At 44.5% G+C, this 12,134-nt stretch overlaps 1 protein-coding gene across 3 annotated transcripts; it reads left to right on the top strand.

The window, feature by feature from the left end:
• Window positions 1-722: 722 nt before the first annotated feature.
• On the top strand, window positions 723-11,814 carry HERPUD1 (homocysteine inducible ER protein with ubiquitin like domain 1). 3 transcript variants are annotated; one of them, XM_030298114.1, is made up of 8 exons: window positions 726-979; window positions 3,636-3,713; window positions 3,805-3,876; window positions 5,135-5,265; window positions 7,329-7,451; window positions 7,948-8,298; window positions 9,650-9,755; window positions 11,050-11,814. In XM_030298114.1, the coding sequence occupies exons 1-8, from the start codon at window positions 827-829 to the stop codon at window positions 11,212-11,214; spliced, it is 1,179 nt and encodes a 392-aa protein (XP_030153974.1). In that variant the 5' UTR covers window positions 726-826; the 3' UTR covers window positions 11,215-11,814. The 3 variants fall into 3 exon arrangements, with proteins under 3 accessions (XP_030153975.1, XP_030153974.1, XP_030153973.1); XM_030298113.1 differs by having other exon boundaries at window positions 3,802-3,876; XM_030298115.1 differs by lacking the exon at window positions 11,050-11,814 and having other exon boundaries at window positions 723-979; window positions 3,802-3,876; window positions 7,948-8,141; window positions 9,650-9,729.
• Window positions 11,815-12,134: the final 320 nt, after the last annotated feature.

Genomic DNA, 12,134 nt, shown 5'->3' with positions numbered 1-12,134 from the left:
AGGGTCTCCTAGCCTAAGCTGGACTGTGGCCCGTTTGCCAGGCACAAAGGTGATGTCCCACGCTTGAGGGTGTAAGGTGTACGTCTGAGGCCACAGATGAAGTAAGTGGCAAGTGCGGCTCGGAAGCCTTTGTCCGTAGCCCCAGGAAGAATCCGCCAGGCTTCTTCCTCGCCCTGCGAAGGCCTGTGGGGCTGCCCTTCCGGGTGGGCTCGCAAACGGGTCGACCCAGCCGTTCTTTGGGCTGGGGCGGCGGTAGGCGTGGGGAGGCCTCCCTAGCAGGGCTGGTTGGAGCGCAAGGGCAGGGAAAGGGGAAGTGGGCCTCGGCGGCTGCGGGTGGAAAGGGGCGGGGATTGCTGCTTTGTGAGGAAACAATTTGCAGAGGCCGCCAAATCGGCGGCCCGCCGGCCGGACCCTCCGCGAGGCACTGGGAGCAGCCCAAGCTACGTAGCACTCCGGTTCCGTCAGGGCCGAAGCGCACCCAAACATGGCCGCCGAACGGGAGTTCCGGGGCCTCGGCCGCGACTCCGGGTGACGCAACGGCGGCGGGTTGCATCAGCCCGCGCCCACGTGCTCGGCCCGTCCCTCCGCCCACGGATCCGGGCGCTGATTGGGCCACGTTAGGGCCGTGACCTCCGCCTCAGCCAATGGGAGGCAGCCACAGAGTGTTCTCGCCGCAGAGCCCCAGTGCGAGGTGCCTATAAAAGGCGCCCGAGGCGGGGGCGCGCGTCCCAAAGGCGCGTACGGTCGTTGCGGAGGTTGCGGGGCGGCTGCGACGCCGCCTGCCTGGCATCTCAAGAGCGCCGCGGAAGCCTCAAGCGCCGCCGACATGGAGGTCGAGCCCGAGCCCGAACCTGAGCCGGTCACGCTCCTGGTGAAGAGTCCCAACCAGCGCCACCGCGACTTGGAGCTGAGCGGCGACCGCAGCTGGAGCGTGGGCCGCCTCAAGGCCCATCTGAGCCGCGTCTATCCCGAGCGCCCGGTGAGAGGGGCCCCCGACTCCCGCTGCCAGCGCCCACTCCCGGCCCCGCTGTCCTCACCTCGGCCCTCCTTGCGTCCGTCTCCCCTTCCCCTACAGCTTCTCTTCTCCCTTCGCCATCTCTCCCCCGACGGCTGGCCCTCACCCGCTCACCTCCCCTGGCTGGGGTCTCCCCGTTCCCTGTCCTACCGCTGTAGGCGCCGCCTCGCCTTGCCCAGTGGCCGTCACCTCCACGTCCTAGGCCACCGTCGTCTCGCCTTCCTCTGTCACCTCGCCTCCCGCTGTACCCCAGCCCCTCTCCTCGCCCCCTCCCCCCAACCCGGACCACTGCCCCGTCCCCTAGGTCTGGCTTCCGGCCTTAGCCACGCCGCTGAGACAGCAGTTTGACCTTGGGTGAATTATTTCACCCTCCCAGCCTCAGTTTCCCCGAAAAGACAGGGCGACTAGGTGTTCCGCATTAGGATTGCATCCACTGGATAGAAGCGAGGACACGGAAATGGTTGGAAGTGAATTTTCTGAATGCAGCGTGTCGGTGCGGAGCGGAGGAGGCTCCCTGGGCCAGTGCTAGGGAGCCATGGTGAGCGCCCAGGGAGTGTGTACTTAAGGTCCCACGCCCAGGAGCGAGACGTGGCTTTTCCCCGCCCTGTCCACCTTCCGCCCGGGGCCCCTCCCTGCCGCGCCGGACTCCGCAGCCTTTGCCTAGTCCCAGGGAGGAGCCCCTGGCGCTTTCTGGGTAGAGTGAGTTAGAAGGGAAGCAGGCGGCAAGAGTCTTCCTGAGTCTGCGTTTTAAGACTTTGGCCCCTCAATTACAGACTTCCTCGCTTTGTTTTGGTTGACACATCTGTCAACATCACCCTTAGCACCGCCCTCTCTCCCCACCACGTGATGGAGGCTGTGAGCTGGACCTTCCTGTATTTACTTTCTATTCTGTCTGATATTATGTAAGTGTCAGCAGTGTGCCTTACTGCCCACAAGTGTAAATCCCCATCAGACCAGAGAAAGCATGGGGACCCAAAAACACTGTGAAATTGTTCCTCATTATCTGAAGAGTTGCAGTGTGTGGTAGCTCACGGGTCAGGTGGTTTTTGTTCCTGATTTGTTCAAGGTGGAATGTAGAAGTGAGTTTTCCTTCTGACTTATTCTTTTGAATTTTGCGTATTTATCTAATAAGCTTGCATTTCCTTAGCACTCACCTTGGGACTGTTTGTAGTTTCACTGCACCTGCTTCCAAGAAACTAGGTGGCCGTGTTGCTGCGAGAATGGCTGTTAGATACAGATTGGCGTAGTCTCTAGTTGCATCACTTGGTAAAAGGCAGTGTTTTGGAGAAGAGCTTCCCTTAAGGGCTTCCTTGGGTGACAAACATGACTCCTATTAAGTCTGAAGACCCAAAGTTGTAAAAGGTCTCTCAGGTGTGTACATTGGTGCTTAAAAATTATGGCTAGAGAGCACTCAGCATTTGGTTTCTAACCTGAGAAGTCTTACTTTTATAATAGTTCCACATTTATTATTTTTTTTCAAATGAGCTTTCTAGGTAAAGGCACAGAATATCAAGTCAGCCCTTTAAAAAGGAAAACAATTTAAATTACAGGCACCTATTGATTTCAAAACCTTTACTAGTGTGGAACTCTTTAATGTAGGATCCCACCTCTGCAGTAGCATTTTACAAAATTATGTGTATGGGATTTCCCTGTAAAGTCAATCAGAACAGTGGTGAACGCAGTATCCACTTCGGTTCTGTGGTTTGTTTTAGGTGCACAGTGTCAAAAAGTCCTGATTTCTGCAGATAAATAGATGCGGTTATTGTTTTGATTGTTTTAAACAGTTTGCTTTATAATCTCCAGCTACTTGGCAGGAGCGGCTTTATTCCAAATTTTGCAAAATTGTTTATTCTGGCATTGTTTGGTGATCACTACCTACTTTGGTATGTGTCATTTGATGCCATTATTTTTAAGTATGGTTTTTAAAGGAATTAAAACTAGATTTTTAAAAATCAGATTTGTATGAAAGTGTGCAGAGTCCCTGTGATTTTGAAATCACTGGAATGGAGAAGCGGGTTTGGAATCTTGACTCTTCAACAGCAGGTTGACTGTGGACAAGTTAATTTCAGACTTTTCCTCCCTTCACATAGGGATACTAAATCTCACAGGGTTATATGAAATGGTACCTACACACCATCTTCTCTATAACTGCGTTTGTATTTTGGGAAGTCTCTTTGAGAGCTTAGTTTAGAATTGCCTTATGTTATCTCAGGACAGTACGAGGTCGTTTCGGTGAAGGCTGACCTTGGTTGGGAGTACTTTGACTATAGTGTGAGACCAAACCAGGTTTTGAAGTTAGGCTGTAGGATCCCCAAATAAAATTTGTGTTTTTAGTGGCAGAAAGGAATTTCCTTAGGACTTTAAAAGTCAAGTAGTTGGCTGTGGTTTTGTGGACTAGAGATAATTTGCCATCCTAAATTTATTTGCATGTTAGAAATTCAAAGTTCAGCCCTTTCTAAAGGAAAGGTTTGTATATGAGACTTTTGTAAAAAATGTTTTCCTGTGATTCTAGGAAAAAAACACACATATTCAAGTTGTTTGTATAAAACAGTTTCTTCTGTATTTGGGAACTTGTGTGAGCTAAGTACTGACCTGTGCTTCTCTTTCTTTCCATGACAAGCGTCCAGAGGACCAGAGGTTAATTTATTCTGGGAAGCTCTTGTTGGATCACCAGTGTCTCAAGGACTTGCTTCCAAAGGTACATCATTTACACATTAACTTTTGAATGTTTAAGCACTTAAACAAGGTTGAATTCAGGTCCTAAAGTACCTCCTTATTACTTTTAGCAGGAAAAACGGCATGTTTTGCATCTGGTATGCAATGTGAAGGGTCCTTCAAAAGTGTCAGAGACCAGTACAAAGGTATGTCTGCTTTTTCAAGATTGTAACCATCTGTGTCATTCAGACCCACATGGTAAAAATAAAGGGAGTTGGATAAAACTCTGAAGAGATTTTATTACCTTTTTATCAAGTAAAATTTTGTTTCTCCCCAGTGAGAATAAAGAATGAGAAACTTATCAGTACAAGTGTGTGTTTATCATTACAGTAGTAGACTGTATGCCATTAGCGTTGTAGTAGAAGAGTAGAGTTCTACATTACTCTATCTTTTGGGACATGATTTGACCTACAATAGCTGTGTATCCAGATCTCTGAATTAGCAAGGCACTCAAAATGGGTTTTTATTAAATTTAGCACACAATAAATTTCTTCTAAGGAATCACTAATTTTTATAAACAGTGCAAAAGTGAATATATTTCCTTTGGAAATTTTCTTTTTCTTTTCTTTTTTTTTTTTTTTTAATGTTTATTTCTGAGAGAGAGTAACAGAGCATGAGCAGGCGAGGGACAGAGAGAGAGAGAGAGAGAGAGAGAGAGGGAGGCACAGAATCTGAAGCAGGCTTCAGGCTTTGAGCTGTCAGCACAGAGCCCAACGTGGGGCTCAAATTCACGAACCACAAGATCATGACCTGAGCTGAAGTTGAAGTTCAACCAATTGAGCCACCCAGGCACCCCTTCTTTGGAAATTTTCATCATGATTTATTTAATTGGATAGGAAAAGACCACAATCTCTATCAAGTGATCTCTAAAGACTTACATTTGACAGTCAAAATTGTTTATTTTTCATTTCATGGTGTTGATTTGAATATATAGTAATAATATTCTAGTGTAGTGATGGACTGTAAATTAGCATTACAGCTCTATTTCCTAAAACATCTGAACATAGCATAAAACATTCTTTCCTTTAGGTTGCTGGCTGGGTTGTATTTATAAATCTTGTTGGTCAGATTTGGTTTCTTGATTTAGTAAATTTAGCACTGTAGGATCTGTAGAACATTATCAGGATGCTTTCTCACCAGTGATAACTTCATTGGAAGATTTTAATGAAACCACAGCATAGTTATTCTAGGAAAAAATATGGATTTAAAGAATATCTGTATATTGAATTTGGGTTGAACAAATTTCAGAATATTTTTTACATAACACTGCATCTGTTCAATTTTGTGAAGTTCAGAGGTCGGGGTGAGAGATATAAGCCATTCACAGCAGAATAATCCTTTCAGTTTGGTTGCAGACTGTTGCATCAGATCCTTTGTTTTAATGTTCATCTTCCACTTATTTAGGTTGCCGAATCCACAGAGCAGCCTGCTGGTCTTCATCAGGGACAGTATCCTGGGGATTCCTCAGGTGATAGCTTAAGGCAAAGGGAGATTCTTCGGAACCTTTCTCCCTCTGGATGGGAGAACATCTCAAGGTGAGTGTCATAATAAAGAACCAGGTTTATACAACATGGATGTGTATCATTTGCGTCAATTTTAAGAATTAAGTGTGTTGATAGTATATAGTCGCAGAACTTAATGTACAGAATTTTGCTTTAAGGGTTTCACTTTAAAGATTTTTTATTTATTTAACTCTTCTTAATACATAGCCTTTTAAGTACATATAAATATAGGGATGCGTGTGTTGACAACATAGGCATCTCCCCTCCCACATGGAGATGCTTTGCATTGTGCTGACCTCATGATAGGGAATTCGTGCTGCTGCAGAGGAAACAGCTGGTGTAAGCATCTCGCAGCTGCTTTGCTGAGTGGCTTTGTGCTTTGTCTATCATAACAATGGGTGACAAAAGGTGAAAAATTGTTTAAGAAATGCTCTGCCAAGGACTGAGTTGGTGGTGCTAGAAAAAAGATCGTTTCTTTAGAGCAGTTAGAGCTCTAGACTAAATGCTCTGATGTTTGGATTTCATAACTCCTGGAACACCTTATTATGAAAGTTCTTATGAGAAAAAATCATTAACTATGAGTTGAAATTCTATAACCCCTCCATTCCCCTGCTTCCCTTTTCCTACTAGTTTTTAATATTTGATTTTGACAAGTCAGGTCTTTAGGGAATGAGGAGTTGTTTTTTTCTTCATGGAAATTTCAAATACACGCAAAAGCAGAGGGAAGTGTGCAATGAATCTCTGCATAACCGTCCCCCAGGCCCAATAATGATGAAGGTTTTGCCATGCTTGTTTCATCTGTTCCTCTTTTGCTTTTTCCTTTTGCCGTAATTCCCAGACTTCATGTCAGTTCACCCCTACATACTTGAGTAAAACCATAGAGTTATCTTGTATATCTACAATGCTGTTCTCATCAGAGCTACAAAAGCACTTTGTTATGGTCTCATTTCCTTGCACTGCAACTTTTTTGAATGATCAAAACCAGTATTCTAGCAAGACCTACTTGAACTGGAATACCATTTTAGAAGCACTCTGGGTAGGGAATTTGGGTAAAAGGCTGTCAGCCTATAAATTGGATAATTGGATAGAACCACTTAAAATTGCCTCCCTTATTCTGGCTATACAGCCTGAGAATTGTGGCCCATATCTATGTGAATTTCACCTGGATAAAGCTTACCGATTTTATCCAACACGTATTTATTGAACAGTCAATACATATAACTTTGTTTAAGGATGGGAGTTAACCAGCAGAGGTGTTGACATAATCCATTCATGATCTTACCATAAGTTTTTATAGTTTCAGTTTTGCGAATTGCTGCCAAAGGAGTTCACTCTGTTAAGGCACACAAGGCCAAAGATGACACTCCTATGCTCTGCCCTAGGCTGTTTAAGAAACAGGAGTTTGGTGTCAAACAGGTCTCAAATCCAGCATGCTATTTAACCAGCTCAGTGACTTTGTGCAAATCCCTGGTCTTCCCTGAGCTCTATTCAGACTCCCTTCTGTGAAATGGAGGGGATAGCCCCCTCCCCACAAGGTTGTCAGGAATCCAGTGAGGCAACAACCCAGCAGCTTGTAGAGGGCACAAGTGGTCAGAAAGCATGTATGAGTGATGCCACATATACACAGAACTCTGCCCCCCATGTAGTCAGGTTTAGGGGTGGGGAGAAATGGCTGTCAGAAGGAAGAGGGAGTTTCCTTCAGGAAAGGCTTTGAGAGAGATGTGGCTTTTTAGAGCTGTCCTTTGAAGGATAAACAGTGGGTTTCGAGCTGCAGTGAGACTCAGCAAATGAAAAATGGGAGTGAGTATCCATCTAGTCTGAAAGGGTCCAGCTTGTTTATACGCCATAGCAACGACATGGCATGAGAACCCAGTGCTGGCCACGGGCGCTCGTTTCTCTGTGGGGTCTGGACCATGGTAGGAGGGCTTTGGCAGCACTTTCCGTGCTTGGGTCACACGGGGGCATCGCACAGTAATCTACCATGTAGCTGTCATGGAGTTTTTGTCTCTTTGACTTGAAATCCTTATTGTCATTTAAACTCCATTTATTCATACTAAACCAAGTCAAAACGAGTGTTTTTTAACAATGTCTCGTAGGCCTGAAGCTGCCCAGCCAGCCTTCCAAGGCTTGGGGCCTGGTTTCTCGGGCTATACTACCTACGGTTGGCTGCAGCTCTCCTGGTTCCAGCAGATCTACGCACGGCAGTACTACATGCAATAGTGAGTCCTTTCCCGTCATGCTAGGCACGCCCGGGGTTGGGAATGGAGGAAGGAGTGTACTTTCATCAGTTTCTGCAGAGCTCTGTTCTGTCTGGTTCGGTGGGTGGAGGAGAGTATAAATGATATCTGCTATCTAAATCGTGTGTTAATTCAGGAGTGTTTGTGTCTGTACCTACTTTACTTCCTTTTCAGTATGTGGTAGCTTTAAAGTTTTGCGGAAGGTTTAATTAGTTTTTTTAACATACCGTACTTTTATCGCGGCCTTAATGTTTAACTCCAGATGAAATTTACGGCCAGTCTCTCTTAGGAGCAGAAGAGGCATGTATAGATATGACTGTTAGTAAAGAAATTCTTCACTAACTTAAAAGTCAGGTTTTTCATGTACCTACGGACAATTCTTAACAGTAAAAGACCCTGCGTAAATGAGATTATGAGAAGCACAGTCTTCACGGTGATTTGCTTTCAACAGTATCTGCCTCTATCATTTTTATTTTAGTTTAGCAGCCACTGCTGCCTCAGGGGCTTTTGTCCCCTCACCAAGTGCACAAGAGATACCTGTGGTTTCTGCACCTGCTCCAGCCCCTATTCACAACCAGTTTCCAGCCGAGAACCAGCCAGCTAATCAGAACGCTGCTCCTCCAGTGGTGGTTAATCCTGGGGCGAATCAAAATTTGCGGATGAATGCACAAGGTGGCCCTATTGTGGAAGAAGATGATGAGATAAATCGAGATTGGTTGGATTGGACCTACTCAGCAGCCACGTTTTCCGTTTTTCTCAGTATCCTCTACTTCTACTCCTCCCTGAGCAGGTTCCTCATGGTCATGGGGGCCACCGTTGTCATGTACCTGTAAGCACGTGATTTTGCTTTCCTTTTTTCCCTTAATACAGATTAACACTGCATGGTGACTCAACTCAAGCCAAGTACAGATTTTTCTCTTTTTTGAGCAGTCTCAGTCATTGTTAATGGAAGTGTATTTCGATAGCATATCATTCTGGCACTTTCAATGCAAGGAACTGATGGCTTGTTTGGGCACTGCTGAAAACACATCAATCGTGTGTGAATGCAAGGAGAACATTCTGTTTTCTTCTAGATAAGGTACCTGCCAGGCTCATGAACCACAATAATAACGGCCGTTCTGAGGCATGGAAGGGAAAATTGATTTGTTTTGAATAAAAACATGTTTACCAAGCTGCAGCTGCTGCTTTCCAGGATAAAGGTCAGGCACTGACTGTCAGCATAGCTCTAAAGGGCCAAGGAACCTGTACAGACCTGACATTTGGCTTGTCCTTAGCTCAGAGTAGTGGTTCTCAACCAGGATGATTTTGCATCCCCAGAGTGTGACGTTTTTGATTGGCAACTAGGGGGTGGTCCTGCTGTTATCTAGTGGGTAGAGGCCAGGGATGCTGCTAATCATCCTACAGTGCATAGGACAGCCCCCCAGTAAATACCTAGCCCAATACGTCAGTAGTGCCAAAGTTAAGAAACCCTGGCATCGAGTGACATGTCCTCCTTTGTGGTCGAGATAGACAAATATTTCCTCTGTGGTGAAAAAGAATTTTTACTTTAGTTTTAAAAATCTTGAGAAATACCTGAATAAAATAAAAAATACTCATAAATCCAGAATTAATCATTACTAATATTTTGTCATATTTGCTTCAAAACTTGCACTTAATTGGATTTTCCAAATAAAACTTCTAGTCAGTTTAAGTTTTATAGTCTCTAGAATCATATATTTAAGTGATCAAATTTAGGTATTATTATCTTAGGTTATTACGTATAATCCCAGTCCTGCCTGCCTGTGTGTGTGTGTGTGTGTGTGTGTGTGTGTGTGTGTGTGTGTGTGTGTATTTATCCCCCCCCATCCCTCGGTTCAGGTTTTCATGTGTAAAGTTTAGTTTGGATGAGCAAGCATTTATAGAGCACATACTGTGTGCTGTTAATGTTGCCGGGCATACAGTGGTGAATAAAACATAGTCCCCATAGTGACCTTGAAGAAGCCAATGGGCAAGTGAGGAAGTCTAGGAGATGGTGTGACAGAACATCTCTGCAGATCTGCCCGCTGTGAGCTTATAGTCAGAGCACTGCTCTGATTGGAGGAGGGGAGCAAGGGGAACATTATCTGATCAAGAAGACTCAAATTCTTGAGTAAATTTCACTGTGATTAGCTAAGATGAGCTTTTATGTGCTTCCTTTGAAGGCATCACGTTGGATGGTTTCCATTTAGACAGAGGCCAGTTCAGAACTTCCCCAATGATGGTCCTCCGCATGAAGCTGTAAATCAGGACCCCAACAATAACTTACAGGTAAGGAACTCCCATTGGAGTTCAGCAAGCTTGATGTGAAGTGCCGGGCTCTCAAATCCTTAACCTTTAGATATTTAGCCTCCTGGTTTACCATTTCATTAGGCGGAAGTTTCAAGATTTTTTCAAATTTATTCTTAGAGCAGTAGCTATTGTTTTTTTTAATGCTTATTTTGGAGGGAAAGAGAGACTGAGCATGAGTGGGGGAGGGGCAGAGAGAGAGAGGGAGACACAAAATCTGAAGCAGGCTCCAGGCCCTGAGCTGTCAGCACAGAGCCTGACATGGGGCTCGAACCCACAGACTGTGAGATCATGACCTGAGCCCAAGTTGGACGCCTTACTGACTGAGCCACCCAGGCGCCCCGAGCAGTAGCTATTTTTAGAAAACATTGAATGTGCCATAAAATCCATCAGGTATTTTTTGGCATTTGGCAGTTTGCATTTTGGCATATGTAAATAATGGTTTTTTTTAGCACACTGTTTTTGAGTGTTCAGTGGTCTGTAACAATGTGTTCTATCATGGAAACTGCTATTGGATAATTTATTAAAAAATTTTGTTTTGATGTTTATTTCTGAGAGAGAGAGAGAGAGAGAGAGAATAAGAATGAGAATGGGTGGGGGAGGGGCAGGGAGAGAGGGAGATATAGAATCCAAAGCAGGCTCCAGGCTCTGAGCTGTCAGCACAACCCAACACGGGGCTCAGACTCAAACCATGAGATCATGACCTGAGCTGAAGTTGAACGCTTAACTGGCTAAGCCACCCAGGCACCCCAGCTAATGGATAGTTAATCTAATTAAGGATTAAGAATATAAGCATGTCTCACAGAATAGATGTCCTGGAGAACTTCCCTAGATTTATAAAACAGTTTAATGCATAATCCTAAAGGAATTCTTTTATATTATTAATTATCACCCTACTATTACCATTTTTATAATATAAATTATCACTTTGGGTTTCTATTTTTGTTTCTTAACTCAGAATACTGCCAAAATTAGAATATTCATAGTTAATGAAGTGGTTAACTTAATTCATGAGTTTAATAATAAAGATGTAGTTACCTCATTTCTTTTAATGTTACTGCCAGGAACTTTCAGGACTGTGAGAATGTCACTAGCACAGTTGTGCTGTGAGGCCTGAGAACTCCATGCAGCCTAGGACACCATTCCCTGGGGTCCTGTCTGCCTGGCTGCTTTGAATATGGGGCCAGGGATTTAGTCTGCCCTCTCCTAACATTATTACATTATTTGGTATTTATCACGGTCCTGATTGTGTTCTCGTTGTATTTCATAACTGCAGGAAGGTCCCGATCCTGAAATCGAAGACCCCAACCACCTCCCTCCGGACAGGGACGTACTGGATGACGAGCAGACCAGCCCTTCATTTATGAGCACAGCCTGGCTTGTCTTCAAGACTTTCTTTGCCTCTCTTCTTCCGGAAGGTCCCCCAGCCATAGCAAACTGATGGTGCTTGCTTTCTGGCTGCTGGAGGCCTCGACAGGCGTGGACCGGATCATCTAGCTCCAGCTAGATTTCCTCACCCAGCCATGGCAGTGGCACAGAATTAGTAAAGAACCAACAAGGAGAAGGACATGCTTTTGTGGTCAAGCAAAAGCAGAAACTAAGACGTGAAGCCATGATTCAAATTGATGAACAAAAATTTTGCCCAAGGCTTCTCCTGTCTTTATTCTGAAGAGCTTTAATATATACTGTATGTAGTTTAATAGGCATTGTAAGTAGAAGGCATTAGTGTCGCATGCTTATGCCTGAGGAACTTTTCAGATGTGTGTGTCTGCATGTGTGTTTGTACATAGATCTCATAGATGCAGAAATGGTTCTGCTGGTACGATTTGATTCCTGTTGGAATGTTTAAATTACACTAAGTGTACTACTTTATATAATCAATGAAATTGCTAGACATGTTTTAGCAGGACTTTTCTAGGGAAGACTTATGTATAATTGCTTTTTAAAATGCAGTGCTTTACTTTAAACCAAGGGAACTTCGCAGAGGTGAAAACCTTTGCTGGGTTTTCTGTTCAATAAAGTTTTACTATGAATGACCGTGGAAGAGACTCCTGTCATCTTAGCATTTTGCTCCATGTCCGTTGTCACTGGAGGGTCAATAGTTGAGTTGCTGACTTGCAAGTAATCTGAATGTTTTGCTTCTTTTTATAAAAGGACTATTTGTACCAATAAAGAATGATAAGGTAAGGCCATGAAAGTTTTAATTTACTAAGAATATACTGTGTTTGTCCCCATTCCCTGTTTCCAGCAGTACTGGCTTATATACTAACCCATCAAACTTGAATTCTCCAGATTTAAAGTTAGTAACATTGGGGCACCTGGCTGGCTCAGTCGGTAGAGCGTGTGACTTGATCTCAGGGT

The sequence above is a fragment of the Lynx canadensis genome, chromosome E2 (genome assembly GCF_007474595.2).
Source record: "Lynx canadensis isolate LIC74 chromosome E2, mLynCan4.pri.v2, whole genome shotgun sequence".
NCBI classification, from domain to species: domain Eukaryota; kingdom Metazoa; phylum Chordata; class Mammalia; order Carnivora; family Felidae; genus Lynx; species Lynx canadensis.
Note: the sequence above shows the minus strand (reverse complement) of the source record. Positions and strands in the feature narration are given on the sequence as shown.

What these genes read in the sequence shown, in the direction of transcription:
- HERPUD1 (XM_030298113.1), top strand. Translation starts at nt 827, where the DNA reads ATGGAGGTCGAGCCCGAGCCCGAACCTGAGCCGGTCACGCTCCTGGTG. An exon ending in GGATGGGAGAACATCTCAAG is followed by an intron (nt 5,266 to 7,328) that starts GTGAGTGTCATA and finishes AATGTCTCGTAG; the next exon opens with GCCTGAAGCTGCCCAGCCAG. An exon ending in GCCACCGTTGTCATGTACCT is followed by an intron (nt 8,299 to 9,649) that starts GTAAGCACGTGA and finishes CTTCCTTTGAAG; the next exon opens with GCATCACGTTGGATGGTTTC.